This window comes from Carex rostrata, chromosome 33 (genome assembly GCF_964058835.1).
Source record: "Carex rostrata chromosome 33, lpCarRost1.2, whole genome shotgun sequence".
In the NCBI taxonomy this organism is placed as follows: Eukaryota; Viridiplantae; Streptophyta; class Magnoliopsida; order Poales; family Cyperaceae; genus Carex; species Carex rostrata.
In genome coordinates, this window is record NC_135950.1 from 983,010 (window position 1) to 1,001,372 (window position 18,363).

General features: G+C 33.1%; 3 protein-coding genes across 3 annotated transcripts; all 3 read left to right on the plus strand.

The window, feature by feature from the left end:
- Positions 1-445: 445 nt before the first annotated feature.
- LOC144548258 (uncharacterized) lies at positions 446-2,519 on the plus strand. Its single transcript, XM_078296944.1, has 5 exons — positions 446-665; positions 1,241-1,324; positions 1,603-1,670; positions 1,812-1,896; positions 2,347-2,519. The coding sequence occupies exons 1-5, from the start codon at positions 486-488 to the stop codon at positions 2,446-2,448; spliced, it is 519 nt and encodes a 172-aa protein (XP_078153070.1). The 5' UTR covers positions 446-485; the 3' UTR covers positions 2,449-2,519.
- A 2,959-nt stretch (positions 2,520-5,478) lies between these two features.
- Positions 5,479-9,357, plus strand: LOC144548738 (uncharacterized). Its single transcript, XM_078297457.1, has 5 exons — positions 5,479-5,837; positions 7,047-7,149; positions 7,955-8,028; positions 8,310-8,975; positions 9,125-9,357. Exons 1-5 carry the CDS (start codon positions 5,622-5,624, stop codon positions 9,269-9,271), a joined length of 1,206 nt encoding a protein of 401 aa, XP_078153583.1. The 5' UTR covers positions 5,479-5,621; the 3' UTR covers positions 9,272-9,357.
- A 3,733-nt stretch (positions 9,358-13,090) lies between these two features.
- On the plus strand, positions 13,091-17,046 carry ABCF4 (general control non-repressible 4). Its single transcript, XM_078297468.1, has 2 exons — positions 13,091-13,810; positions 15,387-17,046. The coding sequence occupies exons 1-2, from the start codon at positions 13,169-13,171 to the stop codon at positions 16,890-16,892; spliced, it is 2,148 nt and encodes a 715-aa protein (XP_078153594.1). The 5' UTR covers positions 13,091-13,168; the 3' UTR covers positions 16,893-17,046.
- Positions 17,047-18,363: the final 1,317 nt, after the last annotated feature.

Consider the following 18,363-nt stretch of genomic DNA (forward strand, 5'->3'; position numbering starts at 1 on the left):
AGAATACAAGTAATTAATGTGATATGATAAAATTTAATATTTTATTTATATAGAATATGCATTAGCATATTACAAAATGCATGGTTGTATATATATATGACAAGGATCATATTCTAAAGTAATTAATCATAATTAAACCTTTTTAGTCTAGTCAAAACCTGTAGTAAATTATAATATATATACACATCGATCATGAATTCCTATCCATATTCCATACCACATATCTTGGGTCATGTACCATAAACAATACCAACACACTAACCACACTTTCATTATTTAAACACGCTTTTCATATTATTTTTTTATAAATGATTTAAGCATGAAATGTAAAAAAACAAAACCAATATCTTCATTCCAGCCTAGCACATGATGAGATCATGCAATACCTCTTTAAAGAACACTTCTATCTCTTTCGTTCTCCATCGATCGTTTCGACCGAGCTTATTCTAGGGTTAGGTTTTGTACCATAACAGGAGAAAGCGATCATGGCTGGAAGCTTTAGTTCTATTAAGAAGAGCAAAAAGATCAGTAACAATGCAAAATTACCAAAACAGCCTCAAAGAGGTTTAGGTGTTGCTCAGTTAGAGAAAATCAGGATGCAGAGACAAATAGCTGAGTTCATTGATCCCTCCATGCAGTCTCCATTTCTTGGCAATTCTCAACAGGTTTTGTTTTGGATCTATATATATTTTATATTATATTTTTTTAAAGAAGAATTAATTATCCCTTCAAGCAAAATTCTTAACATTAATTAAGGGATAAGAAAGGATTAAGATAATTTGTGTGGATGAATAATTGATATTTGATTTGTTTACCTATATGTTAACTTGATCTATATATCATATTTTATGCCAATTATTGTAAGGATATTTTAGATCTTGAAAATAAATTTTGTTGGTTTGTAATAGAGATAAGAGAGAAGACTAATTAAGATCCTTTTTTTTTCTGATTTGTTTTTCTTTGAGAAAGTTTTTATTTCTGATATTTGAGAAAGTAAAATTGAAAGTTACAGGTGAGATATTCTTTTTTTAATTAAAAAAAAAAGATTGATACTGCAAAATTCTTCAAGCAACTCCTACATATAAAGGAAATTAAGTAATATTTTGTGATTGAAAACCATATATGTGATAGCTATGACATCAAATAGTATGATTTTATTAGAAAAATCAAAGAAAATACAAGATGAACATGCATATTATCTTCTTCTTTTTTAATTATCTTTTTTTTTTTTTAAATTCAGAGCATTAATGTCGAAGCATTGCCATTTTCGCTTAGAAGCGTCATGCCTCAAGCATCAGGCTTTGTTCATAATCCTAATATAACGGTATGAACTGGTATTTTCGGAAACACTAAGCTCAATTAACATCACAACAATACGCACGCGTGTGTACACATCCTCTTTTAATTTATTTTTAAGCAAAATCAAAGGTTTATGTCATCTTAACAATTTAAAATAACTGTTTTCATTTGCATTAATTATATATCTAACTACATACCATATCTTAAACTCATGCATAACAAGTTTACAACTTCACATTATCTCATTGTTCAACATATATACACTCTCTAATCTTCAAAAAAATATTTCTGCATTATTTATAGATGGCATGTAGGTGTAGTGAAAGACCAGAAGCTAGATATGAAGATTGTGTACATTGGCTTAGTACCAGGTAATTAACTAATTACAGAACCATATTGAATAATTCCTATTTTTTTTAAATTTTGTTAAAATTTCTTGTTTTTCTTTAAGAACGTATTGTTAGGATTATTTCTAGTTCCCATTTTTATACTTTCTTTTATTTTTGTTGTAGTTCATCCTCGAGTCACAACGACATAATTTCTCAGCGATGCGCACAAGACTCTGTTACATTACCACTGTTTGAGCAAAATGTACAGGTAATTTAGTTGGTTTGGTTTTAATTGTTATGAACTAGCCAACCAAAATGAGCACAATTAAGCTTTGTTTCCAATGATTCATATACTTGTTTATCAATTTCCTAATAATAATAATAAGAATAAAAATTGATTAATGATTACATATATATTTGTCAGTTAATTATGTGACTTTAGTTTGTGCCATTTTTAGACAAATTTGATGCTACTCAAACCAAGTATGGCAATTTGTGAAGGCTTGTTACATGATTACATACATTAAGAGACATTAATACAACTAAATAACATGATATTAAATTACCATATAAGTTTACTCAGCAAAAAAAATATATAAGCAGTTGAGTATTTGCATTGCATGCAGTATAAATTGTAGGTAAACTATTAAAGAAAATATTCTCAGATAAATGTGATCTCTAAAGTTCTAATCTATTAAGAAAATGGTTTTTATTGCAGGATTCAGAGAATTACATGAGAAGACAACAGCACGAGTGGATTCATGTTATAGATTTAACAACTCCAAATGATGAAGAAATAGACCTGGAGCTTAGATTGTGAAATTTAATTGAAGGGTTTGTTTCTGTAGAATATTTTTAGTTATATAGCTGTCAATATATAATTGATCATGCTTGTAATTAAGCTGTCACCTTTTTTAGGCTTTCTCTGGTCAATAATATTATTGAGTTTCCTAAAATAACAGCACATGCATGATTAAATGTAAGCTGGCGAAATTTTTTGAATCTATCAAGTGCACAAAACTCATGAGCTGTTTATGAGAAGAAAAAAAAAGTTGATGAAATCAATGGTTGTGTATTTCATTTGAATCATCTCAAACCTATATATATATATATATATATATATATAGAGAGAGAGTTAGGCTGGGGTGCTATGGATAGCATAGTGGCCTCTATGCTACGGCTCAATATTCGAGTTTTCAAAATCCAAACAGTCGATCCGAACCGTTCATCTTATTCTCCATATTAATATCTGCTTGGAGACCAAATTTTATAATTTTCTGAATTTTTTTACTATTTATTAAGCCACTTTGAAAATCGCTAATCCAACGGTTTTACTGTTTTGTGCAGCCACCGTTGGATCAACAATTTTGTAAAATACTTAATAAATAGTAAAAAAATTCAGAAAAATGTAAAATTTGGTCTCCAAGCAGATATTAATATGGAGAATAAGATGAACGGTTCGGATCGACCGTTTGGATTTTGAATTTTAGATTTATGGTCCAATGCACAAACCCCTCCATGCATTGCAATGCACCATAGCCCATCTCTCTCTCTCTCTATATATATATGAGGAGGGATCGGATGACACCGTTTTTTGGTGACATCGGATAACACCATGCATTTTCAAAGTCCAAACAGTCGATCCAAACCGTTCAACTTGATGGATATGTTAAAATGTGCTTACAGATCAAATTTTATATTTTTCTGAATTTTTTTACTATTTATTAAGATGGGTACAAAAATTCAACAGTCTGAATATAGCGATTTTGTTAAATACTTAATAAATAGTACAAAAGTTTCAAAATATATAAAATTTGTTCTGCAAGCACATTTTAACATATCCATTATGTTGAACGGTTTGGATAGACTGTTTGGACTTTGAAAATTTTGTAAAATGCACGATGTCATCCGATATCACCAAAAAATGGTGTCATCTGATCCCTCCTCTCTCTCTCTCTCTCTCTCTCTCTATATATATATATATATAAAAGGAGGGATCCAATTACAACATTTTATAGTGACATATCTTGACACCATATGTTTATAAGTTATTTTTACTATTTCAAAGTCCAAACAGTCGATCCGAAACATTCAACATGATTTCCATATTAAAATGTGTTTGGAGACCAAATTTTATATTATTTTGAACTTTTATAGTATTTATTAAGATGTGTACAAAATTGTTGTTTTGAGACAATTTTGGACCATTAAAAAACAACCATTTTTAAAAAATTCTAAAAAAAAATAGTAAACAATTGGAAACCTATAGTAATTGGTTATATATATACATATATAGGTGCTCTAACTTTGAAGTTATTCTGGTACCAAGTACTTTAATTAGTATATATGAAATTAAGAGATCAAGCTGATCTTTTGATCTAACTTTGTTTTATTAAATAAAACCTGATAAAATATATCCAGGAAAACACTGTAATTAAATTAGATGATATCTTTATTATAAAATATTTAGTAGTATTTGAAAGTTAGCAGCAACTTTAGTAAAAAGAAATTATAGAAAAATAATGCTAGCTAGCAAGTTGATGAGTTTACATTGTTCCATTTCAAATTAGGAATTGGATTTTAATATAATACATGTATATATATGTATATATATGTATATGTATAGTAAATGAGTTTTAGATTTGAGTTTCCGGAATTTTTTTTTCTGGTTTTGGATATTGAAATCGGAAAAAAATTTCCAATTTGGATAGTTTTGGAAAAACATAACCGAATTGGTTATTTTTTATAATTTTATTTATTTTTTGAATATAAATAAAAAAATCGGGTAGTATGAGCTACTTGTTGATAGGTACAAATTAATTGCTTCATTGAGAAGAATTATTATTTATTTATAAATTAGAATCCATCATGATTCATGAATGATAAAATAGTTTCACAATTCCAAAAATACTCTCTTAATATTCACCCGTCCGTACCCACTCTGTAAACAGGTCTAGATCCTCTAAGGTAACTCAAACTTTGAAATAATTTCACTTAGATTCAAAGCTAAAATTACAAAATGAAATCATTATATTTTATCTACATTATTTTACGTGCATAAATATTAGCATTTAATCTTTATAATTTTAGAGATAAGAAGTATGAAAAAACAATTGTAGAAATAGTCTATATAAGGAAGTTTTATAAATTTTTCATGTCCGTAAAAAAGATTCCAAATATCTAGTATTACTTTTTGTGGCTTTTTAATATATAAAAAAAATATTATTTATTATTATTTTTATTATGTACAAGAATACTATTTTTGTTTTTTTTGTTATCAAATTTTATATAGTACCTGATTAGTTGATGAATTAAAATCCGATTAGCTATTTTATTGCTCTACCATAACGGAAATCTGAGATTCGATAACCTCGTATCTGGTCCAGTGCCACTGGTACAAAAAATAGTAGAGCAAGAAGTACAAAAAAATGAACTTTTTATAAGTTAATTTATAAGTTGTTTTATATATTTAATTTTTATCATTTATTTGACCACTCGATCTTATAGCAAATGAACTTGAAACTTTTAAAATTTTGCATGTAAATGCATCACTCATAAAGTACATGAATTTCAATGACTTAGATTTAACATTTGAAATCGATCCAATATAATCTAACAGAATCGTAGTTATTCGCGCAGTCCGAATCCGTTTCGACTTTTGATCCAGCTGCCCGTTTTTGCCACTCGGCCCACAACTCACTGTCACTGCAGATCTCCATTGCTAATCAATGGAGACAAAATGATTTGCTTCCCAACTACTTGCACGAACGTTAGAAGAAACACCAACCCCATAAAAATTAACCCCAGTCATCGTGGCCCACCGTCATAGAAACAATTTTAACTTCGTTTCGTGCACCAAGAGCTTTAAGCATCTTTATTCTCCGACAAAATCGACGCTCCCAAATTCAAATTCCAGTTCAGAAGCTTTCCTTCCTCTTCACTTCCAGTCTCCATCTCTCAATTCTTACCCCGCCACTCCCGAGTGCTCGCAAAATGGCCGACGAAGAGGGGCAACTGATCCTTTCTCCTCAGTCATCTGACAGGAAACAGTTGTCGAAAGCGATGCATCTACTCTACCTGGCGTTCCGATCGGAGCATTCAACGAATGAGGGTTTACTCGTTGAGCGGGAATACCTCCTTCAGTTGATCGAGCTCCGCAACGAGCAGTGGACCCGACATGTCAGTTTGCTTGAGTCGCGTATTGAGCAAGTTGGTTTTCTTTCCTTCCGATTTTTATTTTCTAATTTGTTAAATAAGTTGAAATTTGGAGATCTAGAGGTAGGTTATCGGTTTACTTATTGGATGTTATTGTAAGTTCAAGTGTTGTTTGGGAGGAATTATTGCATTAAGAAAAACCTACTCAAAACCCTAATTTTACATTGATAAAGGGGCTGTTGTCTTGGTAGATTTTTTGGAACTTAGCCTTTGTCAATTTAATAATCCTCATTATCCCAGCAGTAATACTAATTTCAGTATTTTGAAGAATCTCATGGTCATAAATTTGAAAGTTTGGTTCCCTCCAATTCTGATTCTGCATGCACTTATACCCTTGTATTTGACAAAATTTCTTCCTTAACCTTATAAAGGAATCATACTTGTTAAAATTAATAGTTTAGGACTTCTGATATTACCCTTGGACTTCTGATATCACCTTTTAATATTGTAGGAATGGTACTGTGCAATGTTTTATACAATATTGCTTCTTAAACAACCTTTAGGATCTCTCTAATTTACATTTATACCTTGAAAAAGGGAAAATCTAGACAGAATCAAAATTACTGGTTTATTGCCAATTTTCTAGACTCTATGTAGACTTATAGAGGTAGCAAGTTGGTGGGTTGAATTTTTTTAATCAAACACACGCATTTTAGGATTCTTTTGAGGTCAGATCTCAAGCCGCTTGGGTTGGCTCTGAAATTTTGGTCATTTAATGCACAATTATTTGGGTTTTGAACACTTAAAAGTTTTAGGTGAGATCAGATTTGCATTTTGGTCTACTTCACTTTCAATTATATATCTAAATTCATGTTGGGTCGTTGACTTAAAAAATAGGTTATATTTAAGATTTGGCTCATTGAAATTTTGGTCATTTAATGCACAATTGTTTGGGTTATCTGGTCTATTGGGGGTTGTCATCATTTCATGCATGCTTTCAGGTTTTGAACACTTAAAAGTTTTAGGTGAGATCAGATTTGAATTATTGTCTACATCTCTTTCAATTATATAAATTCAGGTTGGGTCATTGACTAAAAAATCAGGTAATATTTAAGGTTTGGGCTGGTTTATAGGCCAGGTATGATTTTGCTGGTTTTAGCTCTTAGGCATGGCCCATACCTAAATTACTCGTTTGTCATCCTATGGATGACTTCCTATATAACTTCAATTTATATATGCTTGATTTTCTTGTTGATGTAACAGATGAAAGCTCAGGAGATGAAAGTGCAGAACTACAATGCTGCAAAGCTTGATTTTTTGGTAGATGCCAAAGAAAGGAAAGCTATATCTTACAAGGAGTATGCTGGTATGTATCTCCTTTTTTTTTATGTTTAGCTCATTGGTTATTTTCTTTTAGTGGGCTATAGTTTCTCAAATTTCTTCTAACTTCTATTACAATGACAAATTGACATTTAGCTGGTGGCCATTAAACTTGGTACTGAAAATTTCTCTTTTTGACTTGCTAATGTTGGTAGCATTTACTACATTTATACTGAAGTATTTGGAAATTACTGATGGTTTTTGGATTATCATTGGTTGTGGAAACTTGTTGTCATATCAGTCAAATTATCTTTGGTGAAATTTCAAGTTCTGATGAAGTTTATTTGTTGGTTCATTTAGGTTGTGTCAACTCTTAGTTGAGATCATTTCATGTTATGCTAAGTCATTTTCTAGTTTGTCTAGTTTCAGGTTCGAACATTTTGGGTCGGGTCCTTATGTTTTGGTTGGGTCATGTGAATGTTTCGTGTCAATTGGATCATTAAGTAAGGTCATTCTGGGATTATATTCTACAAACTTGTATTAGACTTGCAATTTTCTGGCAATGGTTCGGTTTGTAAGTTATGCAGCTTGGGTTTAATTAGGTGGGTCATGTTCTGTTTGTGGATCAGTTGGGTTTCAGCTTGCTCAGGTTTGTGTGTAATCAGGTTCTTGCTCGGGATTGTAAGTCCTGATACGTTTCCTTCGGCTCTTAATGCAGTTTGATTGGGTTCTGGTTGGGATTCGTCAGATTAGTGTAATTTGTGTCTGGTAGTGGCCCTTGGGTTGTATCAGATTTTTGCAAGTGTTATAATAAAGGTTTGCTAGTATTACATTTTATTTGTATGGTGCAGAATTAGCCGAAACTGATTTGGAGGATGCTCATACTCTCATAGCAGCCCTTCGTGCTGAGATCAAGGATCTAAAGGTAATTCATTTTAATTTTGTATTAAGTTAATGGAAAAATTGTTCATGCTAACCTGGGAAAGTTAAGTCCACTAAAACTATAATCCAGATATGATTGAGACACACTAGTGAGTGGAAATTATAGTAAATAATAACCAAAGTAAACATCAGTAAGTACTTGTGCTACCATGTATGGATTAGGTACATACTTGTGCTTTAAACCATTTTTCTCAAGACATTACCCTCTTGAAATGTCATTTTACCTTATGCTAAGTATTATTATTTGTTCAACATAAAATACAGAGCAAACTGAGCAACGGAGAGATGTTACATCCAATTGGTGCATGCGACAGCACTGAACTCAAAGACCTAAAATTGGAGATTAGAAAATTGAAGCATGCATACAAAACCTTAAAATCAGAAAAAGAAGCCCAACTCTCAGAAAAGGAAAGCCGAATTGATTCCCTTGTTTGTGAAAAGGACTTTGTCTGGAATCAATTAAAGGTTATGGAATCTGAGTATGTTGCCACCCTTAAATCAAAGAACAGTGAACTGGGTAAGTCCAATGAGGCAATTGGGATGCTTAAAAAGAATCTAGAAGAAATGGAGGCATCCATTTTGGAGAAGGATAGCACCATCTCTAAGATGAAAGAAGAAATGTCAGCATCCATTTCTGAGAAGGACGGCACAATCTCTCAGCTGAATCAAAATTATCAGGCCTCTATTTCCATGAAGGATGACATGATCTCTCGATTGAATGAAGAAGTCGAGAATTTGAAGAAGATGTCAAAGGAAAAGGATCAGATGATTTTTGGGCTACATGCTGATGTGGCAAAGTTTGCTGCTCGTGTGGGCCCTTCTATATGTAAGGCAGTGGATAGTGGAGCAAGTAGGACACTAAGGAGTAGTATGAAAAGAGCACGTGAACCAGTATCGTGGGCCCAGCCATCAGCAAACCAGAGTGTCGGTGTAAGTGGTAGTTCTGTTTAAAGTAAGGAAGAACTTTCATGAAACATGCTGACATTAATGATTTAGAGGTTCAAGCTGACTAAACATGATTATCCTAACTTTTGTATATGAGATTCATATTATACATTATTTATTTTTATTTTCTTCAGGGGCAGCATCAACATTCAAATAGGTCACAGGGAAGTGCTTCCGTTTCTACTGCAGAAACTCCAAGGTTATTTTCATCAAATTTCAAGGTCCCGAAATTGAAGAATACGACAATCACCTCTGGAACTAAAAATGCTCATCCAAAATAATTAGTGATGATGTATTTATTATTCTGTTGATAACATTGACACTTAGGCTGTGATCTACAAAGGAAGAGGGAAAGGGAGAGGCCAGAGTATACACCATGATTTGGAAGTCTGTATATAAAGTTCACGTCCTCTCACTTCCCTTCCCTTCAAAATTTAACATTATGGAACAAGTAACCTTAGGGTTTTGCCATATCTCTTTGGCTAGAAGACATTGGTTAGAATGTTTTTGTTGTTATTTATTTGTTATGTGATTTCCTAATGGTACTAAATGTACTTGTCAATTAGATTGTTTGAATACTTCTGTAATTTTTATGCTTTTTCTGTGCATAGCCTTGCTAGTTGCTTCTATTTAATGTGTTGGTGTGTTGCCTTGCAAAAAATCATATAGGGCCTTAAATCTCTAGTAGGGTTGTATTTGGATGAGATTGTTTACTAAAAATTCAATTGGAAAATCATTTCATATGCTGAAATAACATTAATAGATACATTTAATCTCCAATTGATTTGTGGAAGAAACATGCAATTGTATCTCCTTTTATAATTCTTTTTCTCTAATAAGCTTGTTTTGTTCTTCATGACACATAGGAGTGCTTTCTGAAAAGCTATGTAGCTCTTGTTAAGGTTCAAGGTGAGATTCTAAGTAGAACAGTAGAACACAGCTCTTTTGTGCTTTAGTTTGTTTTATATATTTCATGGTTCTTTTCTAAAGTCTACACAAAGGGTAGCTAACACGTTTCCGTTTATTTCACATGTTAGGCTATCAGCAAAAAATCAACCCTCTGAAAAGGAAAAATCATTGCATCTAACAAGAAAATAATTATTATAGTAAAAAGAAATTAACCCAAACATTGTAATTGGAGTGATTTTATGGTACTATGCATAGTACATATGAGTCCGTACTACAGATAAATATTTTTGTTTTAAAAATTCTAACGATCGATATGAACAGTTCAACATGATTTTTCATGTGAATATCTACTTATAGATTGAATTTTACATTTTTCTAGAATTTTTTTATTATTTTTTAAGATAGGTAGAAAATCACTTGATTTGAAAATAATGGACCATCCAAAACAATGATTTTCTACCTATGTTAAAAAATAGTAAAAATAGTGATTTTTTAAGTATATATTCATATTAAAATCATGTTGAATGGTTCAGATTGACTCATCCATGTTATGCATAGTAAAATAGACTCAGTGTCCTTGTCTCAGAACAATTTCAACACTTGTTTAATTCTTTTTGAAACTAAGCATGGATTTGACAATTTTTGTATGGTTGAGTGCCAGCATCCCCTAATCTGTCTGTATAGAATGGAAGCTTGAAATGAAATTTCCATGGCGAAGCTTCCTTTCTCCTTGTTGCAATAATGCTTTAACAAACTCTCTTTTCGCTTTTCGTTTTTATCTTCTTCTTCTTTTTTTTCTTTTTTCTTTTTTTTTGAGGATTAAAAAAAAAAAAGAAGCGCTGGCATCTTTGTGCAACACGTGGTGTGGCCATTCGTGCGACTGGGTAAAGAAATAATTGTGCCTAATTTGCTGCAAAAATCGCTTTGATAGGAATAAATCCTAATTCAAGCTGATGATCAACTTTTTGGGTTTGTATAGTAGCCTCCTAATGAAATTAAAACAAAAATAAAATTAATTCAAACAAATAAAATTAGTAAATAAAAAATAAGTAAATTGAAGATTTTTTTTTAAGTCATTATCGAAATATTTCTAGTATTTATTATTTTAGGGATTCCTTGCGTAGTGATCAATACATCATTTGTAAAAAAAAAGGAAATAAAGTTCTTACTTCTTAGAAAGGAATTGTTGATACATATACCAAGATTTGATCAGTTAGTTTAAAATTTGATTGATAATATACATCACAAGTTGTTATAATTCTATCATTAATTATATATTTTAAATTGTTTGATACAAGCCTAAACGACTTATAAATTAGGCCGAATTTGATAGGCTCCTCGTTTGAATAACAAGAAATACATATCAAATATATTATGATTTTGATAGTTTGAGTAGTATTTCAAAAGCACCAAATAAATGTACTATAAAATTAGGTGGTGCTATTACAACAATGAATATAATTTTTAATCGGAGAAATAGAGTTCATTCAGAAAATATTGGATTCTTTTATACCTGCATATTTCCATCGGTTTGATTAAACTATTTTTTATCTACCCCATTACATTTATGTTATAATATAATATAAAACATGATAATATTTGTTATTATACGTAGCCGACAAAAAAGCTCGTAGCTCGTGATTAAAAAAAAATCATAATTAACTTATTTGATTGAAGTTTGTTTCATAACGAATTAAATCAACTCGGTTCAAAATTGGTTCGAACTCGACTCAAACTTAGTCTGGTTCAGTTTGAAATTGGTTTGGTTCGGTTCACAATTGGTCTTGCTCAGTTCTAAATTGGTTTGGCTCAGTCTGAAATCTCCAACTCTTCTGATTCTCCTCCGATTCGCCTCAATTCGAACTATTAACAAACCAAATCGAACTAGACAACTAGTTTGAATTGTACTGAATCAAACTCGAACTCTTCTTTTCCAAACGATTGCCAAACAAACCCTTATGTTTCATCCAATTCGAAAGAAAGACAAAGCCACAAGAGAGCACCAGACAAATTCAACCAAAAGCAGGTCAAGAAGAATAATATGTAAAGAACTTAATTATTTTTATTAGAGAAATTATTCTCTAAATTTACAAATATTTATATCTTGTATAAAATATTTATTATTATTTTTTCTCATTAGTAATAAGAAAGTTCAAGTCAATCATTTTGTCGAATAAATAAAATTATAACTTTTATAGTTTTAATTTTAATAAAGAAAATATAACTATTTTTATCATCCCATATAAATACTTTTTAAATTTTAAAAAAAATATCTGAATATAGATAGAAGCGTCACTTTATAACCGGACTAATTCAGTAAGTTGAAATTTACAGATTTGTTTAATATTTGTATAAATTCTGATCAGATGGTCCAGATTCATTAAACTTTCGGTTACTTTAGGAAGGAAATTTTTTAAATAGAAATTGTTAAATTGAGATGTACGAAAATAGAAAGAATACTTTGTTTCTAACAAATATAAAAAAAATCTGATTTATTGAGTCCGATCCAAAAATTTGAATTAGAGTTAGACTAAATGGTCCAGATCCACTGTTATTTTCTTTTTGCTTTTTTAAACGGTAGGAAAAAAGAATATAAGTGCCACATTTAATCAAGTTAGAAGTGAATCGGACTTATTAAGTCAAATCTGTTTTTTTTTTTTTAAATTCAGTCATATCCACTATTTTTGCATAATTAAAATAAAAAAAACTACCTGGATTGCACTAGGCATATCCAATTTTCATTTGATTTTCTTTGGCAACCATATTCTAATTTTTTTTCAGCAATATCTAATTTAAAAAAGAAAAAATAAATAACAGTAGATTTGAACAATTGAGTCTGATTCAAAATTTTGGATCCATCTATAATTATTAGAAACCTACTCTTTGTATTTCCGTTCGTCTTAATTTAATAATTTCTATAAATAAAAAAATTTCCATTCAAAGCATAGATATGAATAATAATTGTTCATCCAGTAATTAACTTCATAAAAATAAAAATAGATATGAATAAGAATTACTGAATTAGACATCCACAATTTGGCATGACGGCAGCAAAACCAAGTTATTTTAGGAAACAGAAGAGAAGTATAAATACACATATATACGCAGGGTTCAGGGTAAAGTAGACAAAAAATAAAAGAAACCACGATTCGCAATTGTCTCTTTGCTTTCCCGATCTATCCTTCCCTCGCCCGCTTCCGCTTCCGCTTCTTTTGTTTTCGTTTTCGTTTTCGCTTTCGCTTTCGCTAGCTGTCGTCGCCGCCTTTACCATGGGTCGAAAGGACGAAGCAAAACCCGCAAAGCCTTCGAAGCTCGTCGTCTCCGCCGTGCTCGCCTCCATGGACAACCCTACCAAATCAGGCAAGGGCGCCAAGTCCTCTTCTTCTTCTTCTACTTCTTCTAAGCCAAAACCTAAAGCCAAGTCCGCCGCTGCCTCTTCGTACTTGGACGATTTCGATCTTCCCCCGTCGGATGAAGAGGAAGAAGTACCAATTGAATTGGATGATTCGAAACCCGTGGTTGTGGGTGGATCTAAACCTAAAGCTGGTTTGAGAGAGAAAGAGGGTTACGTTCCTACAGGTAAAGAGAATAAGAAGAAAGAAAAAAAAGAGGAGATGAAAGCCCTTGCTGCTGAGGCGGCGAAACAGGAGGCATTGAAGGACGATCGGGATGCGTTCTCAGTCGTTGTGGGTGGGTCCCGCACAAGCGCAAACACGGCAGATGCAGATGATGAATCGGCTGCAATGGATAACGTGAAGGACATAGTTGTGGAGAATTTCTCTGTCTCCGCCAAAGGAAAGGAATTGTTTAAGAATGCATCAGTCAAAATTTCGCATGGGAAAAGGTACGGATTGGTTGGGCCCAATGGCAAGGGCAAGTCTACACTGCTCAAGCTTCTCTCTTGGCGCAAGGTATATGTTAGTTTTGTAGCTAATTTAAAGTTTTTAAGGTATATGATGTCATGCTGTACCACCAATCTGGTACCATACAAAAGAGTTGCTACAAAAACCAAAAGCCAAGGTAATAAGCTATACTTTGAAACCTAACATAACATGATATCTAACATAATATTCAAATCTGCAACATATAACAGAACATAGCTACTGACATCAACATAGAAACAGTTTTACAAAATAGACCCTAAAAAACAAGTAAATCAACAATTTGCATCTGCAAGTCTTCACTCCTATTAGCAACTACCAGAACTGTCTCTGTTCCATGCAAATGTGTTTTATCCGGTTTTCCCTCCATGAAAGTTGTAAGGGTGGTACCTATGAGATCCTTCACATCACAAGAAAGAATCAATTTTAGTTGAGAACTAATATCAAATTTCTGATTTTGAGCCCAAAACTTTGCCACTGCTAAGATTTTTGAACCTAGAACATGAATATTTTGTACCACCTTGGAATATTACTCGGTTTCTTTCTAACCAAATACTCCAAATAACTGCCCCTCTTATTAACTTTACTAAATTGGCATTTTTTAATGGTATACAATTGCCAATCTTCCATTAAGTCCCCTATAGATCTCATATCAGAAACAAATCCATTGTACCTAGCTATCCACATCCAAATGACTTGTGCAACTGAACAATTAACAACTACAGTTTCTAAATCTGAACAAAAGACACAATGAGGATCACCATACCAGCCTTTTTTAAGTAAGTTACCCTCGTTAGGATTCGGTTTTGCTTTACTAACCAAAGGACAATTCTGATTTTTAAAGGTATATTGCATGCCAAATACTAACAAAATTATTATTGGGTACACCCCCAAATTCCATCAACACATACATCGAATGAACAGTATATTTCCTACTCTCAGACCATCTCCATAAGATCTGATCGTCATGATCATGCAATTTAAAATTATGACAAAGCTGTAACAGTTCACACCATTCTTTATGATAGACCCCTACCAATTGTCTCGAAATTCAATCTCGAGACCATTACTGTGAATCACTTCAGAAACTAAAACATCCTGATTTTGTTTGATCCATGCCCAAGGAGTATTACCATATATGCTGATAGTCGTGGTGATAGTCTTGTGTTTGTTTGATCGCTGATTTGCATTTTTAAACTGAAAGTAAATAATATATATATGCTTGTATTTGATTTTTTTATTCCTTGATGAGCTAAAGTTGGTTGGGTGTAGTAGGCAGTGGAAAAAAATCTCAAATTTATTTTGTGTCATATATCTGGGAAGTTTTCTTGAAAATAAGCAAACATTTGGTAACTTAAAATTTTCAACTGAATCTTAATAGTTGGACCTACAAGACTGATAGTGACTAGACTTAAAATCTGATATCATTTCAAGTAAATTAATTTTTTCATTGGAATTAAGATTTCCCATTATTGTAAAGACAAGTTGCCTATGTTTGGAACCCCCAAAGTCTAAAATCTGTGTAGGAAGACATGCATATACAGGAGGCCAAAATCATTATTTCGTAACTAACTTGTTATTTGTACATATGTTTGTTTGACTACAGGTCCCAGTCCCTCGCAACATAGATGTCCTACTAGTTGAACAAGAAATAGTTGGTGATGATCGATCAGCCTTACAAGCAGTTGTATCTGCTGATGAAGAGCTCATGAAACTTAGAGCTGAGGCACAATCTCTCTCTGAGGCTGATGCTGATGATAGTGGCGACCGTCTGGCTGTGATTTACGAGACTCTCCAGATCAAAGGCTCAGACGCTGCCGAGGCCAGGGCCTCAAAAATCCTTGCTGGTCTAGGGTTTACCAAAGAGATGCAAGCCCGGCCCACAAAATCCTTCAGTGGAGGCTGGAGGATGCGTATTTCCCTGGCCCGTGCTCTTTTCATGCAGCCTACTTTGCTATTGTTGGATGAGCCCACCAATCACCTTGATCTCCGTGCAGTGCTCTGGCTCGAGGAGTACCTCTGCCAGTGGAAGAAAACATTGATCGTGGTGTCGCACGACCGTGACTTTTTGAACACTGTCTGCAACGAGATTATCCACCTCCACGACCTCAAACTGCATGTGTATCGAGGCAACTTTGATGATTTTGAGTCGGGGTATGAGCAGAAGAGGCGAGAGATGAATAAAAAATACGAAACTTATGAAAAGCAAATGAAAGCTGCAAGAAAGAGCGGGAGCAAGGCACAACAAGACAAGGTTAAAGGCCAAGCCCTGTCGAAAGCTGCCAGAGAAGCTGCAAAAAGCAAAGGCAAAGGGAAAGCTTCACAGGACGATGATGACCAGGCACCACCTGAGGTGCCTAAAAAATGGAGAGATTACAGTGTTATATTTCACTTTCCAGAGCCAACTGAGCTGACGCCACCACTTCTTCAATTAATTGAAGTTGGTTTCAGCTACCCTAATCGACCCGACTTTAAGTTACAGAATGTCGATGTCGGCATTGATATGGGCACTCGTGTTGCCATTGTGGGGCCAAATGGTGCTGGTAAATCAACCTTGCTTAATTTACTTGCCGGTGATTTACAACCAACTGAAGGGGAGGTGAGACGAAGCCAGAAGTTGCGCATTGGGCGGTACTCTCAACATTTTGTGGATCTCTTGACAATGGAGGAGAACCCGGTTCAGTATCTACTTAGATTGCACCCAGATCAAGAAGGAAGTAGTAAAGCAGAGACTGTGCGTGCAAAATTGGGTAAGTTTGGTTTGGCAAGCCACAACCATTTAACTCCAATTGCAAAATTATCAGGAGGTCAGAAGTCAAGAGTCGTGTTCACCTCTATTTCTATGTCGAAACCACACATTTTGCTCTTAGATGAGCCGACCAACCACTTGGATATGCAAAGCATAGATGCACTTGCCGAGGCTCTGGAGGAGTTCACTGGAGGAGTTGTACTGGTGAGTCATGATTCCAGGTTGATTTCTAGGGTTTGCGAGGAAGAAGAAAAGAGTGAGATTTGGGTGGTTGAAGATGGTACAGTGAGGAGATTCCCGGGTAGTTTCCAGGAATACAAGGATGAATTAATGAAGGAAATAAAAGCAGAGGTAGATGACTGACGAGACTAGGCTTAAATTTATATATGTTTTTGTACTAGTAAGTTATCTATTTCGGGATATATTTACTGTTGTATGATTAATTTTGTCGGCATGTGCTACGAATTTTGTTAGAACTTCAATTTTGGAGATATATTACTTGGTGTGCTTTCTTTGTTATTCTCCATTCAATAAACTGAGTTCATGGTTATTTTTAATAATCATACTTTGCACTTTGCTGTATTTTGGATGTGTAACAGTTATCATACATGGACCCAATTTTGGTTCTTCCTGGATTCTGTTATAATGGTAGGGCTGGCAAGGTAAATTTTGTAATAAATCAATAACATTTATTAATTTGGGCAGTCTGAACATCAGAGGCGAAGCACTCTTGTACCATACCAGTTAGAGAAGAGAAATAGCATGTTCTAATTTATTATGTAAAATAGTGTGAAACACAAAAGCAGTAAACAAGGAAAATTATATGCAGCTCTTGCAGTACCAGCTGGTAAAAAACAGTAGAGCAAGAAGTAGAAGTATGATGTAAAAACTAAAAAGAAAAGAAAGATATCTGAACCAAGGATTACATTACTAGCTTTCAGTATTGATAGAGTGTATACAAGCATGACTAACTTTTCTCAGGGGTTGTTATTGTGTTAATTTTACCACATATCAATTCATCAGGCTAAAAAAGAAGTCCGGATTAATGCTTGCTTACACACCATACGGGTTCTCTGATGTAAAATTTAATCAAATAAATGCCCATTTTTTTTTCCCCAAATTGTCAAGGAAATATATAACTGCAATCTGGTATGTTTATACTTGTGGCCTTGTAAGATGCCATTTTAAAATTAGAAGCAATACCGTCTCCACATTAACTAAATCAATAGACATTCAACATCTAGACCTCATCTTTATCTTTAAAATATTTCCAGAGGATTAAGAGAAGGATTTAACCATTTTCTGGGGCATCCTAGTTGATAAAGCAGGTTACTTGAAGTTGTATGAAAAAATATTATGTCAATTAAACGGATATTTAATTAAAATTTTGCAAGCAAGATGAACATTTAATTAAACATTTTGCCTCAGTATGTATACAGAATGCCTACTGTGCCCCTTGGCAAAAACCATTGTCCCTCTAATCCTCTTCTTATTCCTTTTGAAGTAGAAAAAGACCTTTTGAAAGACCCACTCCAACGCGAGATAGGAGCTAGGAAAACCTCCTCTTATTCCTTATTATTTTCATGACTGTAGGAAATTTTGTAGCACTTGCAGTTCTTGTTTCTTATTGTTTGCTCTTTTGATTCTTTTTTTAATTTTAGCAAGACAACTGAACTAGCTTGTTTGACAAATTACTTGAATGGATGCAAATATATACTTTATGGGAACATCAATTTTAGTAAGAAAACATATACAGCTTGTACCATAATTCAGATTTTAACAGAAATAAGACACTTGCAATTTTGACTATACTTAAACAATTCCAATTTTAAGT

Bases quoted from the DNA above. Each gene is read 5' to 3' on its own strand.
- LOC144548258 (XM_078296944.1), top strand. From the start codon at position 486: ATGGCTGGAAGCTTTAGTTCTATTAAGAAGAGCAAAAAGATCAGTAAC. The intron at 1,325-1,602 runs GTATGAACTGGT...CATTATTTATAG, and splicing joins TTCATAATCCTAATATAACG to ATGGCATGTAGGTGTAGTGA. The intron at 1,671-1,811 runs GTAATTAACTAA...TTTTTGTTGTAG, and splicing joins GTACATTGGCTTAGTACCAG to TTCATCCTCGAGTCACAACG.
- LOC144548738 (XM_078297457.1), top strand. From the start codon at position 5,622: ATGGCCGACGAAGAGGGGCAACTGATCCTTTCTCCTCAGTCATCTGAC. The intron at 5,838-7,046 runs GTTGGTTTTCTT...TTGATGTAACAG, and splicing joins TTGAGTCGCGTATTGAGCAA to ATGAAAGCTCAGGAGATGAA. The intron at 7,150-7,954 runs GTATGTATCTCC...TGTATGGTGCAG, and splicing joins ATCTTACAAGGAGTATGCTG to AATTAGCCGAAACTGATTTG.
- ABCF4 (XM_078297468.1), top strand. From the start codon at position 13,169: ATGGGTCGAAAGGACGAAGCAAAACCCGCAAAGCCTTCGAAGCTCGTC. The intron at 13,811-15,386 runs GTATATGTTAGT...GTTTGACTACAG, and splicing joins AGCTTCTCTCTTGGCGCAAG to GTCCCAGTCCCTCGCAACAT.